This window comes from Periplaneta americana, chromosome 1 (genome assembly GCF_040183065.1).
Source record: "Periplaneta americana isolate PAMFEO1 chromosome 1, P.americana_PAMFEO1_priV1, whole genome shotgun sequence".
NCBI classification, from domain to species: Eukaryota; Metazoa; Arthropoda; class Insecta; order Blattodea; family Blattidae; genus Periplaneta; species Periplaneta americana.
The window spans coordinates 6,202,394-6,223,097 of record NC_091117.1 but is presented as its reverse complement, the minus strand read 5'-3'; the positions used below and the strand labels follow the sequence as shown (position 1 = coordinate 6,223,097).

Here is a 20,704-nt window from a genome sequence, read left to right as displayed (position 1 = left end):
CGGAAGAATGAAATCTACGTAGGGTTGCTTTCATGCGAGGAAAGAGAAAAAAATCGCATTATGCGAGATCAGGTGAGTACGGAGGGTGTGGAAGAACTGTCACCTGTTGTCTTGCAAGTTCCTCTTGGACAAGGACAGTGCGATGTGCAGGGCCGTTGTCATGTAGCAACAGCCAATTCTTTGTACGCCATAGCTCAGGTCGCTTACGGCGAATTGAATCTCGTAAATAGCCAAGGATTTCTTTGTAGCAGGTTTTGTTCACAGTTGCACCTTCTGGGATGAATTCCATGTGAACAATTCCATTTGAATAAAAAAAACAGTTCAAGCATCACCTTGCCTTTTGACCTGTCTCGTCGCGGTTTTTTCTGTCGTGGTGATAACGGCATTTTCCAGCTGGCGGATTGTCGTTTCAGTTGCAGATTGTAAAGGAAACACCAAGTTTCGTCTCCAGTTATTATCCAGTTGAGAAACGTCGGATCATCGTCAGCACTACTGATGAGGTCACCACAAATCGTCATGCGATCATCATGTTGGTCTTGCGACAGGATTCGTGGCACACTGTGCTGGGTAACACGAGACATGTTCAGGTCATCAGACAGAATTTTGTAGCAAGTACCATGGCTGACCCCTACTGTTGCTGCGATATCGTCTACCGATTGGGAGCGGTTAGCACGCACCAACGTTGCAACTTCTTGGATCTTGCGTTCAGTTCGAATTGTTTGTGGCCGACCAGTATGCACATCATCTTCCAAACTGTCTCTTCCTTGCAAAAAACGTCGGTGCCACCTAAACACAACACTGCGACTCACTGCGTCCTCACCGTAAACTTGCTGCATCATTTGAAACGTTTCGGCAGCAGTTTTGCCTAATTTCTGGCAGAACTTGATGTTTGCCCATTGCTTAAACTGTGACATCTCGGGTTCCGACGTGCGCATTCAAATCACCGTCACAACAAAGACCGTAGTTCTGCTTACAGTGCATGCACTCAACTGTCTCTTGTTGGGTCGAGAGACTAACTGACAAGGTATCATACCATGGCGCCACCTATGCGCTATAGTGCACCACAACGCCACTATGCGCTCAGTATTAGAACTTAATGACTGTACCACGTATGTTTCCATAGTTTTCTTCTAAATTCTGAAATTATTGTTCGAAAATTCCTGAGGGAGCTGGATAGGGAGTTCCAGAAACGAACTGCTGATGCTGTAGAGGAGGAAGAATACTGAGCTGATGTATGGTAAGGCACGGGTAACAGAGGATCATGTTTACAACGAGTGTGAAGACGAGACAAACTGGAACACACTGAGAGATAATTCGGAGAAGAAGAGTTCAGTATGAGATCTATGAATCTTAATGAATTCTGAGGAGTAATTAACACCAGTGAGGAAGACAGAAATTAGCGAGCAATGACTGAATACTCACCGCTACAAGTACTTTCAGTAGAGTGTCTAGATGCCAGCGCTTGTTAGGAGAGAAGCGCTCCGCTGAGAGGACAATGCTGGATGAGCACTGGGCTTTGAATTCTGGGTCGGCTTTCTCTAGGAACACCAGCAACTCCTTCATCATCGTTCGGATGTTGTTGGTGTTGACAAGTGCAAAACTCAACTCCAAGGCTCTCCGTCTAATTGAGACATCAGGATCCTGCACACAAGGAGTGTCAATGTCATATTTCAGTGGTTGTGATAATCAGCAAGTTTTTTTAATACAATGTTGCATGCACAGTTATCTACCACTGATAGTACAGTAGAGTGGCAATAATCCAAACTGATGTTCAGCCTTGTTCAGAGTATTGATTCGTTCGGATTTTCGAACGTACAGCAAAAGCAACACAAAAAATAATTTTAACTACATACTGTACTATAAACACTAGACAGATTTAAAAAAGTCTTTGACCTTATTTCGAATTTTCACTGAGCTTCGTTTCTTTGTAGCCAAGTCTCTAACTTGGCATAGACAGGCAAGCTGCGTTTCCGTACACTCAGGTATTTTATCCAGCCAATTTATAGTCGTCTCTAAAGCATTGAGAGCTTCAGCATGAGTAGGCCTAGGGCGTTCTTCATCCTGGTTTTCAGCTATGTCGTCATCTACAGATGCTTCACTATGTCACAGCAGTCAGAATTTCGTCATTGTTTAAAATTTGGTAGCCGAAGTCATTTTGGGTAAGATTCAACCATTCGTTAGCATCATCCTTGATTTTATTCTCGAAGCCGGGTATGGCATAAAAAGAGTCGTAACTGCAGTTAAATCTTCAGCTTGCACACATTTTCCCTCTTCATTTTCTCCTGCTTCTATACCTTCAGGCCACAATTTTTTCCATTCTTTTTTTTTTTATTTTCTTCTGTCAAACTATCCCAAGCATCAGCAATCATTCAAGTTAAGTCTTTTTGTAAAGCCACATGAACCATGCTTGTTCTTTTTCAAATGCACGTAAAACAAAGTTGAGGGTTCAGGTTCGGATTTTCGATGCTCTACTGTATTTGGTGAGCTGAGTGTAAGGATTTGCCAGTGTGGAAGTTAAAACTAACATAATTCAATTTAAATCCTGTCCAAACTCAACCTCGCAAATTTCTAGCGCATCCCACCATACTATCAAAATAAAATATAATCATAGAATACACAATATCAAAACTATAACTCCCCAATACATGAAGAAGTAAGCAATGCATTAAACAGAGCGCGCACCTTGAGACATTCTAGAATTGTACTCCTATGGCGCTGCACCGCACTTGTGTCGATGTACACAGTCTTCAGGAGTGTGTTCAGAGCCACGTAGCGGATGTTCTTGTCATTGTTAAGCAGAAACCTTCCCAGGATATTGACTGCAAGGACCTGAAAAGAAAGAACCCCATAAAAATAAATCTGGATCCACTAGAAACGTTCAAAGCTCCACCATACAGTTGTTTAGTCAACTGTCCAAAGGCAGGTTTGAACTTCATAAGTGACACCAATAAGGCATCACTCATGAGGCAACTAAGAAAGGGGTTAATGGGGTAGGGTGGCCAATACCTTTCCCTCTTCATTTGCATACATCGTTGACTAGTAACATATTACACTAATCAGACTGCATAGGTATACTATGAATTTTAATTCCAGCACATTTTATCTCTTGTTACAAGATGGCTGCAACAACAGGGACATGCCTTCTGAGTGTCTTAACATGGACATACTATTTACACACTAGCAAATGGCACAAATGTCAAAGAGAAAGCAAGTGGAAATGTTACACCACAGTCTACTATATACAGTCACGAAGCTTGAGTTTTGAGGGTGCTAGAAACAATAGACTGTGACGGTACTATTTTGCATTGCCTGTAATGAGGCGATATTAGCGATCCTAATGGTGAGCAACTACCTAATGTTTGCATATTTACTACGTATTGAGCTTCGCGACTGTATATACTAGACTGTGGTTATACCTTCATATCATATTGCCGATTTTTTAAAAGAAAATCTTGCTTTTGATGCAAGCATACAGTAACTTTTTCTCTGACCAAGTGTTGGCTACAAATTAAAGAATAATTTTAACACAATCAGAAAATTTGATAAACAAAATTGCAAAACATACCCTCAAACCACTTTCCGACTTGATATCCATAATGGAGAGTACTGTTTCATACAGAATTGTATTGCCTACATTCTTGCTGGTTTCTGTGTTGGTTGCCACTTGAGCAAGGATGTCATTCATTGCTTCAGAAGCCTCTGCATCGTTCTTGCCCAGTATCCTCAGCAGACGGAGAATCTTAACCTGCCAAATAAACACAGACATAATATTAAGGTACGGTCACACGTCGCTACTTTTGCAGTGATGCAGTACAAAAACTGCGCAACTCTCGTACTGCGACGTGTGAACAACGGTGCAACCCGAAAAGTAGCGGCTGCCGAACCTGCTGCCCGCTACTTTTCCATGCTGCGCGCAGCTTAAAAGTAGCGACGTGTGAACAGGGTTCTCAGGGTTGCAGCCGCAGCATTTTTTATATCGGTTTTGTTGAAACTTTTGCTGCGGTTGCGACCAGTGTTGCCACCCAAATGTGCTAATGATACTTTTATTGTTTGGATGTGATTAAAATAAATTATTTGTAACAGTTATTAAATGTACAACACAGTCTGACCATATTTGCCGACGATATAATTCACATTTTTAATTTTCTGTAGTGTAGTTTCAAACAGGAGGGTTGCCAACATTGAGTACGTGAATATGCTGTTGGTTATCAATTAAGTATATAGGCGTTTTTAAAAGCTTTATAGTAAAAATAATGCCAATTTCTGAATACTAGTTAGGACAGAAAAGCAAATAATAGATAAGGAAGCTTTCGCATGAGTTTCTTAATAATGCGAACATAACCACAAAATGTATATTGAGAAGTCAACACGGAGATGGAAACCTGCAGCATGACTGCGGCTGCAAAAGTAGCGCCTTGTGTGTGAACAGACTCGCAACCTCCAGTTGCAACTTTTGCTGCACTCGGGTTGCGCAGCACGAAAAGTAGCGTGCAGCGCGCTACTTTTGGCTTACGTGTGAACACGACACGCAACTTTTGCAGCTGCAGTACAAAAGTTGCGCAGCAAAAGTATCGACGTGTGACCGTACCTTAAATAGGATCAACTTGACGATAGTGACGGACTTATTGAAAAGATACTGTATCCTTAGAAAACGCATGCAAATGATTGAAAGTCACAATGGAAACTGTAAGTGTATATTTTGTGGGGTAGAAGAAGAAACTGCCTGGCATGTGGTCTATAAAAACGAATCATTAAACCTGACTTCTTTTAGTCGACTGTTTGATATTGTAAATTCGATGTAGAATATTGTGATTGTTATTGTGATGGCTTTACTGATAGTGATGAATCACTGTACCCTTAGAAAACATATCACAGGATGGGACCTCGAAATCGAAACTTTACAAGTGTAAACTTTATCCTACCATTCTGTAAAACTGCTAATCAAGAGAAAATTTCTATCAATGCACATACAAAACTGCAAAAACAATGCTGAAGGCAAGAAGTGGCAAATTCTTATATCTAATCCAGGAATTGTTCCTCAATTACCACAAAAATCAGAAGTTGCAATGTACCGATTAATTACTGGTCATGACTGTCTGGCAGAACATCTACACAAAATTGGAATACTTAACTGTCCCTTTAGTATGTTATACAATTTTAATGAACCCATGACCTTAGAACATTTAGGAAGATGTAGAACCCTACAAAAAGAAGATTCTGTACCTAAAAAATACTGGTGTGCAAGAGGACTGATGGCTTGATAGTAACTCACCTGAAGAAAGGGGTCACTAACACCTGAGACGTCATGTTCTGGGGAATAACCTGCTAGAATTAGGTTCTTTAGAATACGCACCAAGTTCGGCACAATCTGCAACAAAAAACCAAATAATATTACTGAACAGCACTGCAAAAATTAAACGAAGTTGTGCCAACCATTATGTAACATGGATCTGAACGACTTAATACATTGTTTAATTAATTATACAGACATAAACAATTACAACGACTTGCTTAACAAGAACATAGAAGACTACACACACACATAATTTTCACATTTTCACATCGATTCAATAGCAACCCAATATCACAACAGACAATAATTATACTAACTTACTCTTATTATATTAATAAGTCTTTAACTGATTTATTTACAAAAACAGTCACAAATAAATACTGGTAGCTACATAACTGAAAAAACAATCACACAACAAATAAATTATGAATGAATGAACAAACAAGCGAATGTTTAAATTTATAAATGAATATCGGTAAACAATGCATAAATACATAAACAAATGAATGAACGAATTAAGAAAATATAGTGCAAAAGTACACAAAATGTAAATCAATAAATAATCGAATGGATAAACATAAATACATGGAAGAAATGAATGAATAAACATTTCCATAAATTGACTAATGACAAAAATAAGGGAATAAAGGAACAGAAGCATTATAGGGGCCACCCATCACACATTATACGCAAAAAAAGGTCAGCGGAAGTAATGGTTTGATTAGCGTTTTTAGCATTCGATATTCGATAAGTATTAAATGGTACCAAATTAAAAAATTATATAAAAACATTTAAACAGTTTGTTACTACTGATGTGATTTTAGTTACTTTGTATTATATTTTTGGTCCAGGGAAAATATATTTTACTACTACTGCCGTTATTTCCATTTTGAAGTAGGCTCAAGTCAACAATATAAAACTGACTGTTAATTTAGAAGTTGGCAACATATTTATGTCGATTATAACAACAATACATATCGATAGTAGCATTCATACCATTCAACCAATAGGAAGATTGGCCTCTTTAACGCATCTGTGCTGGAATAAATAACCAGTGTGTTACCAATAACTAATTAACAATAAATATAATAGGCCTACAAGTAAATTAAAATAAATAATGAATGAATGATATATAAATTAATAAATGAGTAAATAAATTAATAAAATAAATTAATGAACAAAGAAAGTAAAATGGGATAAAGTAACTTGATGTATAAATAAATATAGATAAATAAATAAATGAATGGTTTGATCAATAAATTTATACGTAAATCATTATGTATTTATTCACTTATTGGTTAAATGAATAAATAAATTTACTAATGAAATGAATAAACATTCTGAAATCGTTAGATAATCAACCAAACATTTGAATACCCTTTATGGATTATATTACTTTAAATTATTTCAAGATATGCTGTTAAGAAAAACTGGGAACTTCGCAAATACAAGAAGGACAATTTTAGAGTCAAAGTCATAGTTTATTACAGAGAGGAGAGAAGGGATTAAAATAATAATAACGTTACAAACAGAGTATTTACACAAGCATCGTCATGTCTTCAATCTGAAGGTAATATTAAAAGGAAGTATTTTACTTTTCGTTGTTTAGAGATGTTCAGGTGTACAAGTCCTATGTAAAATTGTTTCTATAACAAACTAAAAACAAAATCAGCAGATTACTCATATTACAAAATGCATTTTTACGCAAGCATCTTCACGCACTGGATTAAAGGATGATATTAAATGCCACATTTAACTTTTAGTTATTTACAGATGTTTCACTAAAATCCTATGCACAGATTCTTGAAAAGGCAGAATTATACGGACCACTACACAGACTGCTAATAAACAACAATCAGTTACGTCACACATATTCGTTAGTTCGAATACGAAGGCCAACAATCGCAGCTATTAAAATTGCGTACCTCATGCAGACATAACAAAAGCATTAAATACAACACACGGCATTGTAGGCCTAATTGAATGCTCAAATGACAAATATTTTTAATGCAAATGAGGAGAGCAATTTTATTATGCAACAACATATATCCAAGAAAACTGAACTCACATCTTTTACAACTTGCTCTGATAACTAGATATGATTCTGCTAACAAATCTGCATAGATTCCAGCAATTTTAATCACTCGAAATCTTGGTAAAGCAGCTTAGTTTTAAGTGGAAACTATTACTAGTAATAATAATAATAATAATAATAATAATAATAATAATAATAATAATGACCCCTCCCCTTGACAAAATTCTGCGTACTGTTCGTTACTCAGGAGAAGACGAGCGGAAAGAATGTGACCTTCTTGACTATCGCTGCTGATTATTATAAACATCGCTCAGATAAGCATCCCAGTAGCCAGGTTATTACTGTGCAGGAAACATGAGTAACAATGCGTATGGAAATTAAAGCCAAGTTCAACAGAAGGAGACCTAGGGTCGATTTCTAAAACGAGGTCTAGACCACGGCCATGGCTTTAAACTTCGTTTGGATTTATAAAACGAGGTCTTTTTCATTTTTCTGAGCCATGGCTCTAAACCAAACGTCTCAATAGGGCCTTCTCAGAGCACTTCCTCCTCTTTCTCTTTTTCAATGTAAGAGTGGAACAAGATGCAGGAGAAGTTCGTGTATCTCCGGATGACGTCATTGACCGCGACGTTTGAATAGACATGTGCAACCGCTACGATGTAACAGTCAGTCATTGTGTCCATCTCCGAGGAAAGAATGTTCTTATTACCGCAAATGTATGAAGAAATAAAAGTTTCCATAGGGAAAGCGAAATTGTGGGAGACGCAAGTTTCAGTGGGTAACTGTTACCACTTTATTAATCTAAAATTGTTACCTGATTTGAATCAAGACCAGTGTAACAAATATAATGAAATACTGAAGGACTTGAGAAAAGAATTTCAGACCAGATTTAATATTTGAATAGTTCTAATTTAAAATAAATGCTTGTGAATTTCTAAGATGTTTAGGTTATTTTTAATTATTGAAAACATTACGAAATATATTATTTAACTATTATTGTAATTAATATATTAATATTAGCGTAACGTAAGAATACTTACTTTGACAACCAACAAGTTTTTATTGTAATTTTATTATTATTATTATTTAATTGAATTTTATTTTATTAAATATAGTATAAACTTAAAAAAAGAGCGATACCAAAAACCGTTATTAGAAATGAAATATTGTTATTGTTTGGTCAACTGTTCGAAGACAGGTCTGAACCTCACAAGTGATACCAACAAGGCACCACTTATGAGTCAACTAGGCCAGGAGATAATGGAGTTAGGTGGCCAGTTCCTTGTGCTTAAATAATTACGTAACATGTATGGTTCTTCATGCTTCAGATGTCTTCTTTTTACTCATAGATAGTATATAATTAGAAAATAAATGTATTATTATTATTATTATTACTGCAAACTACTTAAGAAATTCCTTCCGAAAACAACCGTCTATTGTGACAGTACAACTCAAAAGTGCAGCTTTGTGGCATTTCTCCCGCGACAGTTACAACTTAGCTCGTTCATGCTTGTAACATTAATCAGCGATCGGCTCTCTTCGGGTACTACGCTTATCTCTTCAGCTGACTATGTTATCTATACTTGCTCTCTGTAACAACTTTTATGCGTTGGCCTTGAGACGCCTGCTCTAAACCATGGTGTGAAGCAGAGACCACGGCTGGGGTAGGTTTAAAACCATGGGTTCATGTATACAAGATGGAGATAATAGATCAGCTGGATGATTATCGAAGGAAAATTTGTGTCTATGAGTATTAAATCCCCGAATTAGAGTGATGAGAAAGAAAAATAATTCTTCGTAACTATATCACGAAAATAATTGCAGACGAATATTTCGATTTTCGAAGGTATCAACACAAAATTTTGGAAGGATGCTAAATAATAATCTGTAACGAAATGCAAGAGGCGGCAGATTGACAATTTTTTTTTACACTTTGTTGCTTTGAGGAAAATAAGATATAATATTTTATATTGATTATATATTTATGCCTATAAGACGATATAACTTAATTCTTAGTCTTTACAGTAGTGTTGGACATTTTATTTAATACTCAAAAATGATGTGGACCTACAAGAATATGAAGCAAACGTGATTTCGTCTTCTTATTTTAAGTTTTATGCTACTGGGGCTTCCCAGGTAGTAGGCCTATTAGTCTGTATGTGAAAATACAACCATACTACATTTTAGTTTCAATTGAAATTTTAATCGAGTTAATATTTAGGTTATTACTTCTTTAGAACCGGGTTTTCTGGTACTTACTCGTAGTTAATGTTGGTAGTAGTTATGAACAAATGATGAACTACAATATAAACGCTCGACTTGTTTTAATTATTTGTGAAATATCATTCTGGTACCTAAAACTCCGTTCCCTCTTAAATAGTAATGCTAGTATTAAACGCACATAGCCTATATTCTGTAAATCAGTAAATACAACAATAACTTAGCTGAGAATAAAAGAATGTGACTTAGTGCAATTCAATAAAAATATTAATCCCGATGTTCATTTCTTTCTAATATACACTGTTTACAGGAATAAAAATCGATTCTAAGCTGCGTTGCCATATGTAAAACCCACGAACCTCGGTTTCTTCTCAAGCCGCATCTCGACTTCGTTTTAGAAATCGCATAATGATTCAGACCTTGATCGCGGTTTAAAAGCCAAAGTTTCGAACCACGATTTCGTCCGTGTTTTAGAAATGGACCCCTAATGTTTCTACTTACTGCAGTACAAATATTGCATGTGTCGTTGTATGTTATCTGTTCACATCCCTTCCTCCTCAGTCCACTCTCGTCTTCTCCTGAGTCACCGACAGTACGTCACTGCCACTGAATAATGTCTAAATGGATTTCATTCACACAGACACATATGTAGCACCCTGATGATAATGCAACCAGCAAAACAAGCTTGTCAGTGAAGTGCCTGCTGTAGCGAGGCAAGTTGCAATATGAAACTCCGACATCGTCTCCCAACTTCGAAAAGTTTCTGTTTCAGTTATTTCTAAGAAGTAACCATACGCTGTTTAATAAATATCAGCATGCAATTTTTCACTGCCAACCTTGAAATAAGAAGCATGCAAATCCATGCAATCCAGATGGTTTCTGTGAGAGCTTGCTGGTGGGTTCCTATCCAGTGATCCTTGATCTACAGCAGCTGTGGTGTGTGACCGTAACCTCTGCGAACGTGTGAATACTGTGAGATTGCATTTTTAGACATGCTGGAAATACATTTCTGCCACATTGTTACATTTTTGGGTGTGTTGTAAGCTTCAACTTTCAGGTCCGTACCAGTGGTGCTCAACAAACCCAGCTGAGCAACAATGGCACTATTCAACAAACAAATGCATTTTGCCGAATGTACTGTACAACTGTCCAGAAACAAGTGGCACATGCAACAACCTCAGACTTTCAAGACAGAGGTGGCTCTATTGCGTGGCGAACAAGGCAGTCTTTACACGTTGCATAAAATAAACTGTCTCTATTTCTGAACAATATTTACATATGTATATTCAGTATTGTACAGTCAGAGCACACAACACTGTGCAATTGACAAAGTCAATAAAAAGTAAACAACAAAACAATAAAATTAATTAAAAAACTCTCAACAACGTTGACATTAAAAAACTCATTAATGCCATAAAATGGTTTGTTGATTAACCAACCAGAGACAAGTCTGTTAAAAGACTTCCTTTCCAGATTAAAAAGATATCTCGGAAATTTATTTGCTATTTTTAACGACATAATAAAATAATTATTCATTGTTTTAGTCAGCCTACACTTAGGTATGTCAAAAAGGTCACGGTTTCTGGTGTTGTATATATGAACATCATTCCTATGTGTCAACATATGTGAATTTTCTCTGACGAAATTTAGGGCTTGATAAATATACAGTGATGTTACAGTCATAATTTTTTCATTTACAAATAACGGTCTGCAGTATGCCTTCATTGATCAATTAGTTATAATTCTAATAGCTTTTTTTTTGTAACATAAATATCTTATTAGTATGAGAACTATTACCCCATAAAGGTAGTCCATAAGAAAGTATACTATGAAAATAAGAAAAATAGACAACTCTAATGTAATTCTTCGGAACATACATTTTCAAATTTCGCAGAAGAAATATTACTCTTGACAATTTTTCACAAACAGACTCAACATGGTCTGCCCAAGTAAGTGTGCTGTCCACAGTAATACCAAGAAGTTTAAAATTATTATTTTCCATGACTGTACCACTAAACAACAAAGACGCAGTTTTACTTTCATTTAAAAGAAATTTATTAGAACTAAACAATTTCTTGGCTTTATTAAAAACGGAATTGCTAAGAGTTTTCAATTCATTAATATCACTATGACTTGTCAAGAAAGTGGCGTCATCAGCGAATACCACAGAATAAGCAGAGACATTGCACATCAAATCATTAACCATTATTAAAAATAGGATAGGACCCAATACTGATCCTTGAGGCACACCATACAGCTGCGTAAAGTATTTGTCAAAAATATCTGCAATAAGAAAATTTACTGCCCAAGTCTAGTTCACAAACTATAACAGTTTTGCAACCAACTACAGGAGTTACCTACATTATTTGATCATGATTTAATGAATTGACAAACCCTGACATTTAAAAAAAAGGAGACATAAGAAGGTGTGAAAATTATAGAGGGATAAGTTAGACACAAAATTTATTCATCTATTATGAAAAAGAAGCTAACTACCATTAATAACTATACAACATTGATTACTGAAGACCAAAATGGTTTTAGAAAAGGCAGATCATGTGCTGACGGTTATTTCACTTTAGAGTTTATATTAGAAAAACGACGAGAATTTAATTTAGGACTACATATGGCTTTCATAGATTATGGAAAAGCGTTTGACAAATTAAGATGAGAGGATGGTATTTTTTGGTGAAAATTGAGTAAATTAAAAAAAAATACATATATTCTTTAAAATACTCTGTGATAGGTGTGGAATGCATAGCATAACATTTTGTGGGTATTTGTGCCCTTATCGGATGTTCAGACGCCACTGTTAAACTTCCTGCGTTATGGATTTTTAAATCACTCGTCCCCTTTTATTGTTGTTTCCGGTAAATTTAATTAAAAAAAAAAATTCTTTAAAATACTCTTTGATATGTGTGGAATGCATTGCATAACATTTCCTGGGTATTTGTGCCCTTATCGGATGTTGAGACGTCATTTTTAAACTTCCTGCACTATGGATTTTTAAATCACTCGCTCCCTTTTATCAGTTTACGGTAACTTCATCTTTTTTTTTTTGCTACATTGCCAGACAAAAATGGATATAATTTCTGAACTATTAAAGATACATGCATGAAATTTAGAACACACGTTCTTTAGACTATTAGGAAACTTTCCTCTGTAACAGAATTTTGTTAATTGATTTCATTTTAAAACTACGTCCGTTTGTTTGCAAGAAAGGAAATCAGAAAAGTGTTATTAAATTTTAATTGTTATTTTACAAACATAGGGACTAATATCAAAATTCTGTTACAGACAGTTTGTAGAGCATGCCTTTGCAAGTACATTGCAAAAAACTGGATGAATCTACCTTTAAAAATGGTTTAGATATATCGGTCTTAGTAAAATCCTGCATTGGGTATATTTTTTTCAAATCTGGGCCCCCAAATAATTTTTTTTCAAATATTTATTTTTGGTTGAATTGCTACAGCTATTAGCTCTCTAGATACAAAAAATTAATATTTTACACCAAATAGGAAAAAAGTTAAAAAAATACCATCCTCTCCCCTTAAACAAAGAAAAAGTATTATTTATATTAAAAGAAAACGAGATCCGAAATCAAACATTACAGTCTATTTACAATATGTACAATAACACAAAAATTAGAGTAAATAATCAACTAACAGATTTTAAAACTATTACAGTCCGTGTCACCGTTTTTGGCGTGTGAAATAAGTAATGGGAACGTTAAGTGCGAGTGTTTTACATTTGCCGCAGTCGGTCTGACAACTGTGTTTGGCAAATGGCTGGTGTGATGTGTATAGGAAGTGGTACCATTCTCAGCTGCACTAGCAACATGCTCACAAAGTGGGCACTGTATATCTTGGACACACGCCAAAAATGCTGGCGCCAGCTGTAACACACGTGTACGACAGGAACGTCGTCTCTCGCCTCTACTTTTTCTAATCTACATGAACTCTATATGTAAATGGCGTTTCCAAAACCAAAACAAAGGCTAAGTTCCCATAAACAGACGGACCAAATAGATACAATTCTTTTCCCAGATGACCAGGTTCTAATGGCTACTTCAGAAGATGATCTCCAAAAATCAATATATTTGTTAAACATAGTTGCCGAAGACTATAATATGACCATTTCTGTAGAAAAGTAAAAAGTTATGGCTTTTAAAGGTAAATATCCAATAAGAAGTAAAATATGTATTGAAAACAGAATCCTAAAACAAGTGAACACATTTAACTATTTAGGGTACCATCTTTCATATGAAAAAGAAAAGGATATTGATACTAAAATAATTAATTTTGTAAAAGTTATCAGTATTATCAATTAGTTTTGAAACCTAATTTAGTACAGAAACATACAAGATTAAAGATGTACAACATTTTAGCACGACCTACTTCAGTCTATGGATCAGAAGCCTGGACTGTGACAAAAAATATTATGGCCTCCCCAAAATATGAAAACAATTCCACAATGTTCAAAATCTTAGGTAGTCTAATTTAATGATAAGCGTCAAGGGTTCCATATATGCACAGAGTTATCTAGAGGTAAGTCTGTGCAAACCTAAATTCAGAGGCGAAAAGAATCGAGGCTTTTGGTCTTGTGACAAGCCTGCTGACTTCTGGGACTGCTAGAAATTTTCCGACTACAGCACTCTCCAAAACAAGCGGCAAAAAAAGTAAAAACAGAAACAAATGATACTGCAAGCATCTGATCTAGATTTCATTGTTACGTTTTGCAGTTCTCTGTAGTGAAATCAAATACCTTACTATAATAATACCGGTCAGCTGTATACTAGCAGCATTGGTGTGAGTGCGAAATATCACGGACCTGACATCTAGCAGAGCGGGATGGAATTACGACCACATATACAAATATTAACATAGCGGGATTCGGACTATTGTTTAAAACGTGAGTTACTAATGTGGAGTAATATATGAAACAGTTAAAAATGGTGAATAATATTTAATGTAAAATTATTACCTTATATCAAAGCTGCATGTTATGAGAAATATTGCATACTTCATATTACTTTCCGTAATTAATTGTTACATATTTTTTCTTTGGTTTACAGAGACAAAATCAATCTGATATTAGGAATGAATTTACAATAATGCTTTACATACGCACTGCTGACAACTGCAAAGATGAAATTGATAGTAATCTGATGCTTGTAATAATTAGTAAAGGAATGTGGAAAACAATAAAACTTAATTTGATAAAACCTTAAAATTTCCGATACATTCATTTTAACTTCTATTCATTTATTAGGTCTAGATAAAAAAGCGAATTTGCATTTTTCTATCAACACAAAGACGAAGGAATTAGGCCTACTAAAGAATGTTGTTGACTCACGTTTTATGATCCCTCAGAAATCGATAGTACGATTTGGAGCAATTTGTAATGCTGCAATTTTGTAGCAATTACAAAAAGCACATATACACCCTGACATTTTAACACAGCACTAATTAATAAAACTATTAACTAGCCCAGCAACAATATACATTGCAGTTGATTACAGCTTGTTTCACGAGTATCACCACACCGGCCGCCTAGGTAGCAGCACCAGTGTCGTTCGCACGTAAAATTGCTAGCTGTCCGGTATTATTATAGTAAGGTATTTGGTGAAATGTCAGCAAGCTATAAAAGCTAAGATTCAAGGAAATATGCTTTTTTAGAATATATAGAAATGTATAAATCTTTTCCATCCTTATGGAAAATCAAAAAGTTATAACAACACTTATAAAGTGAAACTATGAAGACTATGCTATTTGAAAACAGCGCAAAGGAAATATGCAAACAAATGAATACAGAACCATGGAGGAATTGTATTTTTCGAGCGATTGCATTTCTCCATGGGAAATAATTGACTTCAATGACCTCTTACGTCTTTTTGGTGAACCATAATTCTAGGAGATAAGTTTGAGCATGTATGGGCAATCATCCAATTTAGACATACATATCTTTGCGTGCATGGGGCCCATTATATTATATAATTACCAATGTTTTTATGTTTAAACATAAAAAAAATACGTAAGAGTGCAACTTGTCCTGTGACAAAATAATAATTATATTATTACCTCCCCTGTAAATGTCTCGATACATTCTATATAATTAACTTAAAATAATACTTTTCCTGTATGACTTTAGCTTAAGCCTTGTACGCTTTTAGAGCCACCTCTGATTTCACTTATGAAGTCTGTAAGCACCGAGAAATGTGTAACACAAAATGAATTCTTTTTTTTACCTCACGGTGACTGGAATCCTAAACACGGACATAAAAAGAAAAAGCCACACATTAGAATCAATCATACGTTAACTCCTTGTGGTCCTGTGTTCGGTACCCGTGGACCACAAAGGCTGAGCAACACAGTAACAAGTCCATAAGCTATCCAATACACACCATGTAGTCACACAGCCATTTTCTCCTTGTGTATGAAAAATGAATTATAACCCACTTCTCTTCAGTCAGTTACTTCTTGTCCTAACTGTACCACAATGTTTGGGTAATGTTTACAACTTGGACCCCTTCCTGTGACTTGCAACTTGGAATTTTTGCAATAATATACGTCCGAATATTTACATTCTTTACTCACACATTCCTGTCTTTTAATAAAAAAAAAATGGATGTAATGAAAACGCATAAAAAGTAAAATATGAAAATAAATGGTATGGATTTCTATTAGTCCACTTGGTGTTCAGTGGCAAAGCAACTTTTTATTTAAGTGGTAAAGTCAACCATCACAAATTTCACATCTGGCACATACAGGGTGATTCAGACCACTCGTAACAGGCATTTATTTCGGAAACTAGTGCATTAAAATTTTCGAGACAAAAATATTTATCACTAAAGCACATGTGAACTTTCACTTGAGTTTGATTTCATCAATCAATCTTAACAGGAAGTAGGGACAGTGGCGTATCACTTTAAAATTTGAAATGGGAGTAGTGGTCAAATATTATTTGTTTTGAAATGATTAATCGAAGATAGTTTGCTTATTGCTTATTAGACGCACATTAATTGTATGTAATTTCTATTCCATACGTTTTTTTTCTATCCCAAGATCATTAAGAATGGTGAATAATATTCATGCTTGTTTCCTGTATTTCTTAAAATATGTGGCATGTTAGTTTTTATTTGTCGTTATTTACGTAAAAATGATGCACCAAAAAATAATAATAATTTCGTACTCACTCCACATCCCTATATTCACATTTGTTTTTCAGTGATTTATTAAAGAATGTACCGGTATTTAGAAGACTAGGCCTAATAATTTAGAAACATGTTACGCCTACATAAATCATCCTTGTGCCAAAAGAGAATGCTCCCTGGACCAAATTGTCGTATTTTGCAGTGGTCGTCAGTACTCGCTGAAATGGGTAATAATATAATATAATTATGTTGTACAAGCAACAAGTTATACTAAACATGTTTAGGATTAGTGTAAAACTGGCCTATGTCTCCTATAGTGGGCGGGACATAAGTAACATTAACTCTCTATATTTATACACCTAAAAATGCAATACAGTAATTAGGAACAGGATGAATCATTTTGAATAACCCTGTATTTATTAGGACATTTTCTTCAGAGCAAAGTCCTACATCAGAACTAACACAGTTGTAACTAAACTAAGTGTATGCTTCCAAGTTTTCTAGGGAAACGCACTGCCATTCTAGTACGAAACACTTGTACCACACATAAATACAGTTTTCAAGTTTCCAAGTTGGCATTGTAATGCGATTATAGCACACAAGTTCGTCCTCGAGTGGTCCAACTTGTAAACAACAACCCAATGTTTGCATCACACCTAACATTCTCATATTTCAAACGTGTCACATGAAAACCATTGTGTCATCTTGTAGATGAAGAAAAAAAAAATAGTTAAAAGACACATGCAGGTTGGCGGTGAAAATCAACTCCATTCAAGTGCTCACACTACACTTCTCTACGCATCCTCTATTCTATAGTTACTATAACCTCAAATGCAGAATAAGGTAAGCTCGTCAAATGTATGGTACAGGCTGACACAAAAGAGGGGCACGCACCACAAGTCCTTGGAGATAGTCAACCATGAAAACAATGATACTGAGCAATCTGCATTCAGTCAGTTACCTATCAAGATTCCTTGCTCCAAGCAAAAATGACTCATCATGATTTCAACAATGTCATATCAAAATTATGCCAACTCTGCAAACCAAGCATTGGGAACACAAATACTCTCGTCACTGCATTACTCTACACTATGTGACACAATTTACTATTCAGAGAAATTTAACAAGAGAAATCAATTATTTGTAAATATTATCTTCCCTGTATGTTTCACAGAAATGTTGAGCAGCTAAGAATACATCAAAATGGACTAATAACTGTTAAATTTTCTTAATAGGTTCAGAAAAATTAAATAAAATTCTAAAATGTAACTTCATTTGTTTTAACAGTCTACATTTAGTTTTTCTACAGTCAACTATTCTTTATTTGTTGTACTTTTAACATCCGAGATTCATAGGGTCGTGGCAGAAATAACACAAAATTAAATATCCCTGCTAAATAAAACAAATGAAGTTACATTTTAAAATTTTATTTAATTAATACCTCTGCACCTATTAAGAACCTAAAATAGTTGTTACTACATTTTCATAAAATTTTCCTGTGAAACAAAGGGAAGATAGTATTTAAAAATAATTGATTCCCCATGTCAATTGCCTGTGTATAGTAAATTGCGTTACATTATACGTATATTACTACCCAATACCTTACAAATTAGGATCAATGGCATGAACAAGATTCTAGAACCACATGCTTCCATATACTCTTAACACATTTTCCTTCCAAAGTAACTGTCCAACTGAATAAACATTCTGCTATAAAGTATGATTTTAACATTTTCGAGTGTATTTACAAATTAAATGTGATGAATACAATCTCTGAACTCTACAGAAAGAAAACATATGAAAATATTTCACTACTTAAAGAAAATCGGTGTTTCAAGCTTGAAGTTCATAATACTAGAGTTAATGTGCGAGCATACAATCAGAAATCACATATTTATTTATAATCGAAACAGTAATACCAAATTAAAATAGAAGTGCTGTATGAAACAAAATGGCATATTCAAAATAAAAATTGAAATGATAATTAAATTTTCATTACATAGACCATAATCTTTAAAATGTCACATGTACACAACTTTTTGTGTTTAATACTATTAGTTTTGTTACAGTTTTGTAATAAATGAAGTTGTTTTTGAGTTATAAGACGAGAATTAGCATAGGATGTAAGAATAACTTGATAACAAAAAGCTCTTTCTGTAAAACAGTTATCAAACAATGATTAACAAATACTTTTACATACAAATAAATAATATGGAGTATGCACATAAGAAATTGAGCTTTATACATCCTGTCTACAGCTTACATAATAATAATAATAATAATATATGAACTTCAAGAGAAACAACAATTCTTTAATTTATCGTATTATTGTGTGTTTTTCTGAGTATAGGCCATAGGAATTTAACATTGCCATGACAAATCTATGTATAAAAACAATAAAAGTCTAATTTAATCAGTGGGCCGTGTTTAGACATTAGCAGGCTTTGATAATTCGTAAAATAAGAGAGCATCATTGAAAATTGTTTAGATCCCAAAAGTTGTAAATGTCCACCATTGAAAGAAGCCACGTATGTGAAATATCTGGATATCATTGTTGATCAGAATTTAAAATAGCCTCATCACATTACTTATCTTTGTAAGAGGCTTCGTAAAACAATTTATAAATTCGTTAATCTTCGATGCTACTTACCCATTAGAGTTCTACAAAATGTTTTTTTTTTTTTTTTTGGCCATTATTCAGTCTATCATTCAATATGGTATAATTGTTTGGGGTGGAAGTACAAAAATTAATCTTAGTCCGTTAAATTTACTACAAAAACGAATAATTAAAATTTGTTTGAAGAAACATTTCGATTATCGAATTAAATTAATTTATTCTGAATTTAATGTATTTAATATTGAACAAATTTATAAGAATACGCTGTTAAAATTTTATCATAAAAATCGTAATAAGTTTGTATTACAGACACACAATTATGACACAAGACGAAATATTAATTCAACATTAGTAGAACCTAAATGTCTCATATCTGCTGGTCTAAAGCATAGCATTAATTTTGGCCCTCAGTTGTACAATGCTTTAACTAAATTACACCCAGAACTTCTAACATGTAACCCACTAATATATAACAAGAAAATCAGAAACGTGTTAATATCTTCAATTTGATTAAATAAATTTGTAGCCTGTGTGTATGAATTAATCAACCTATATTATATTTGTATTCTATAATTTTTAAATATATTTATATATATATAAATTTTCCTACTTTTCACGTGCGATATTATTCTTCTCTAGTGTTAATATTATATTATATACCGTAATTCCATTGCCACTGAAATTTAAATTTTAGTTCCTATTTTATTTTATTTTATTTATTTATTTATTTTTTTCTATATTTCTCTTACATTAATATTGTATTATATAATTTCTGTAACTGTAATTTTAATTTTATTTCCTACTTTATTTTATTTTATATTCTCTTATAAGCCTATTAATATTATATCTGAACTGCGACTGAACACAAGAGCTGCTCATTCGGTCTCAAATTTTGTTAATACTACTGTATCTCCTTTTTTATATTGATTGTATTATTTTATTTCTATTTCTCTTGTTTGTAATTATATTCTTTATTCTGTATATTTAAATTTAAATAAATAAATCATTTATGGCTGCTAGGTCAAAGTCTGATTTTCGCTTGTTTTACAAATTGTCAAAGCTGCTATTTCTAAACATTGCCCACTGATTAAGATATTCCTTCATTGTTTTATACACTGCAAATGTTAAATCCTTATGTCTTATACCCTGAAAAACATACGGTGTATGGTTTGTGAACCAGTTTTCATAATGGTCACAAAAATATGTTCAGTGTAACTTGTATTTGAACATTAGTCCTGAAGAAACAAGATTAATATTCAAAGAGAATTGTAAATTTAAAGATTTTTCAAAAGTAAGAGTTAATTCAAATCATTTATACATTCACAAATTTTTATGTAATCTTGAAAATCTGAACTTTTTTTAGGATAAATGGATGTTTTTAAAACA

At 34.1% G+C, this 20,704-nt stretch overlaps 1 protein-coding gene across 5 annotated transcripts in view; it reads right to left on the bottom strand.

Annotated features, from left to right (window-relative positions):
* Nucleotides 1-20,704, bottom strand: part of AP-1gamma (adaptor protein complex 1, gamma subunit) — a 104,727-nt gene that overhangs the window by 37,133 nt on the left and 46,890 nt on the right. For 4 of the 5 annotated variants that reach the window (XM_069829373.1, XM_069829210.1, XM_069829456.1 and 1 more), the window contains 5 exons: nucleotides 10,385-10,501; nucleotides 5,273-5,368; nucleotides 3,566-3,745; nucleotides 2,683-2,829; nucleotides 1,423-1,641 (listed from right to left, as the gene is read on the bottom strand). In XM_069829373.1, coding sequence (XP_069685474.1) covers nucleotides 1,423-1,641; nucleotides 2,683-2,829; nucleotides 3,566-3,745; nucleotides 5,273-5,368; nucleotides 10,385-10,501 — 759 coding nt within the window. The remainder of the gene's footprint in view (nucleotides 1-1,422; nucleotides 1,642-2,682; nucleotides 2,830-3,565; nucleotides 3,746-5,272; nucleotides 5,369-10,384; nucleotides 10,502-20,704) is intronic. The other variant, XM_069829539.1, reaches the window with a different exon arrangement.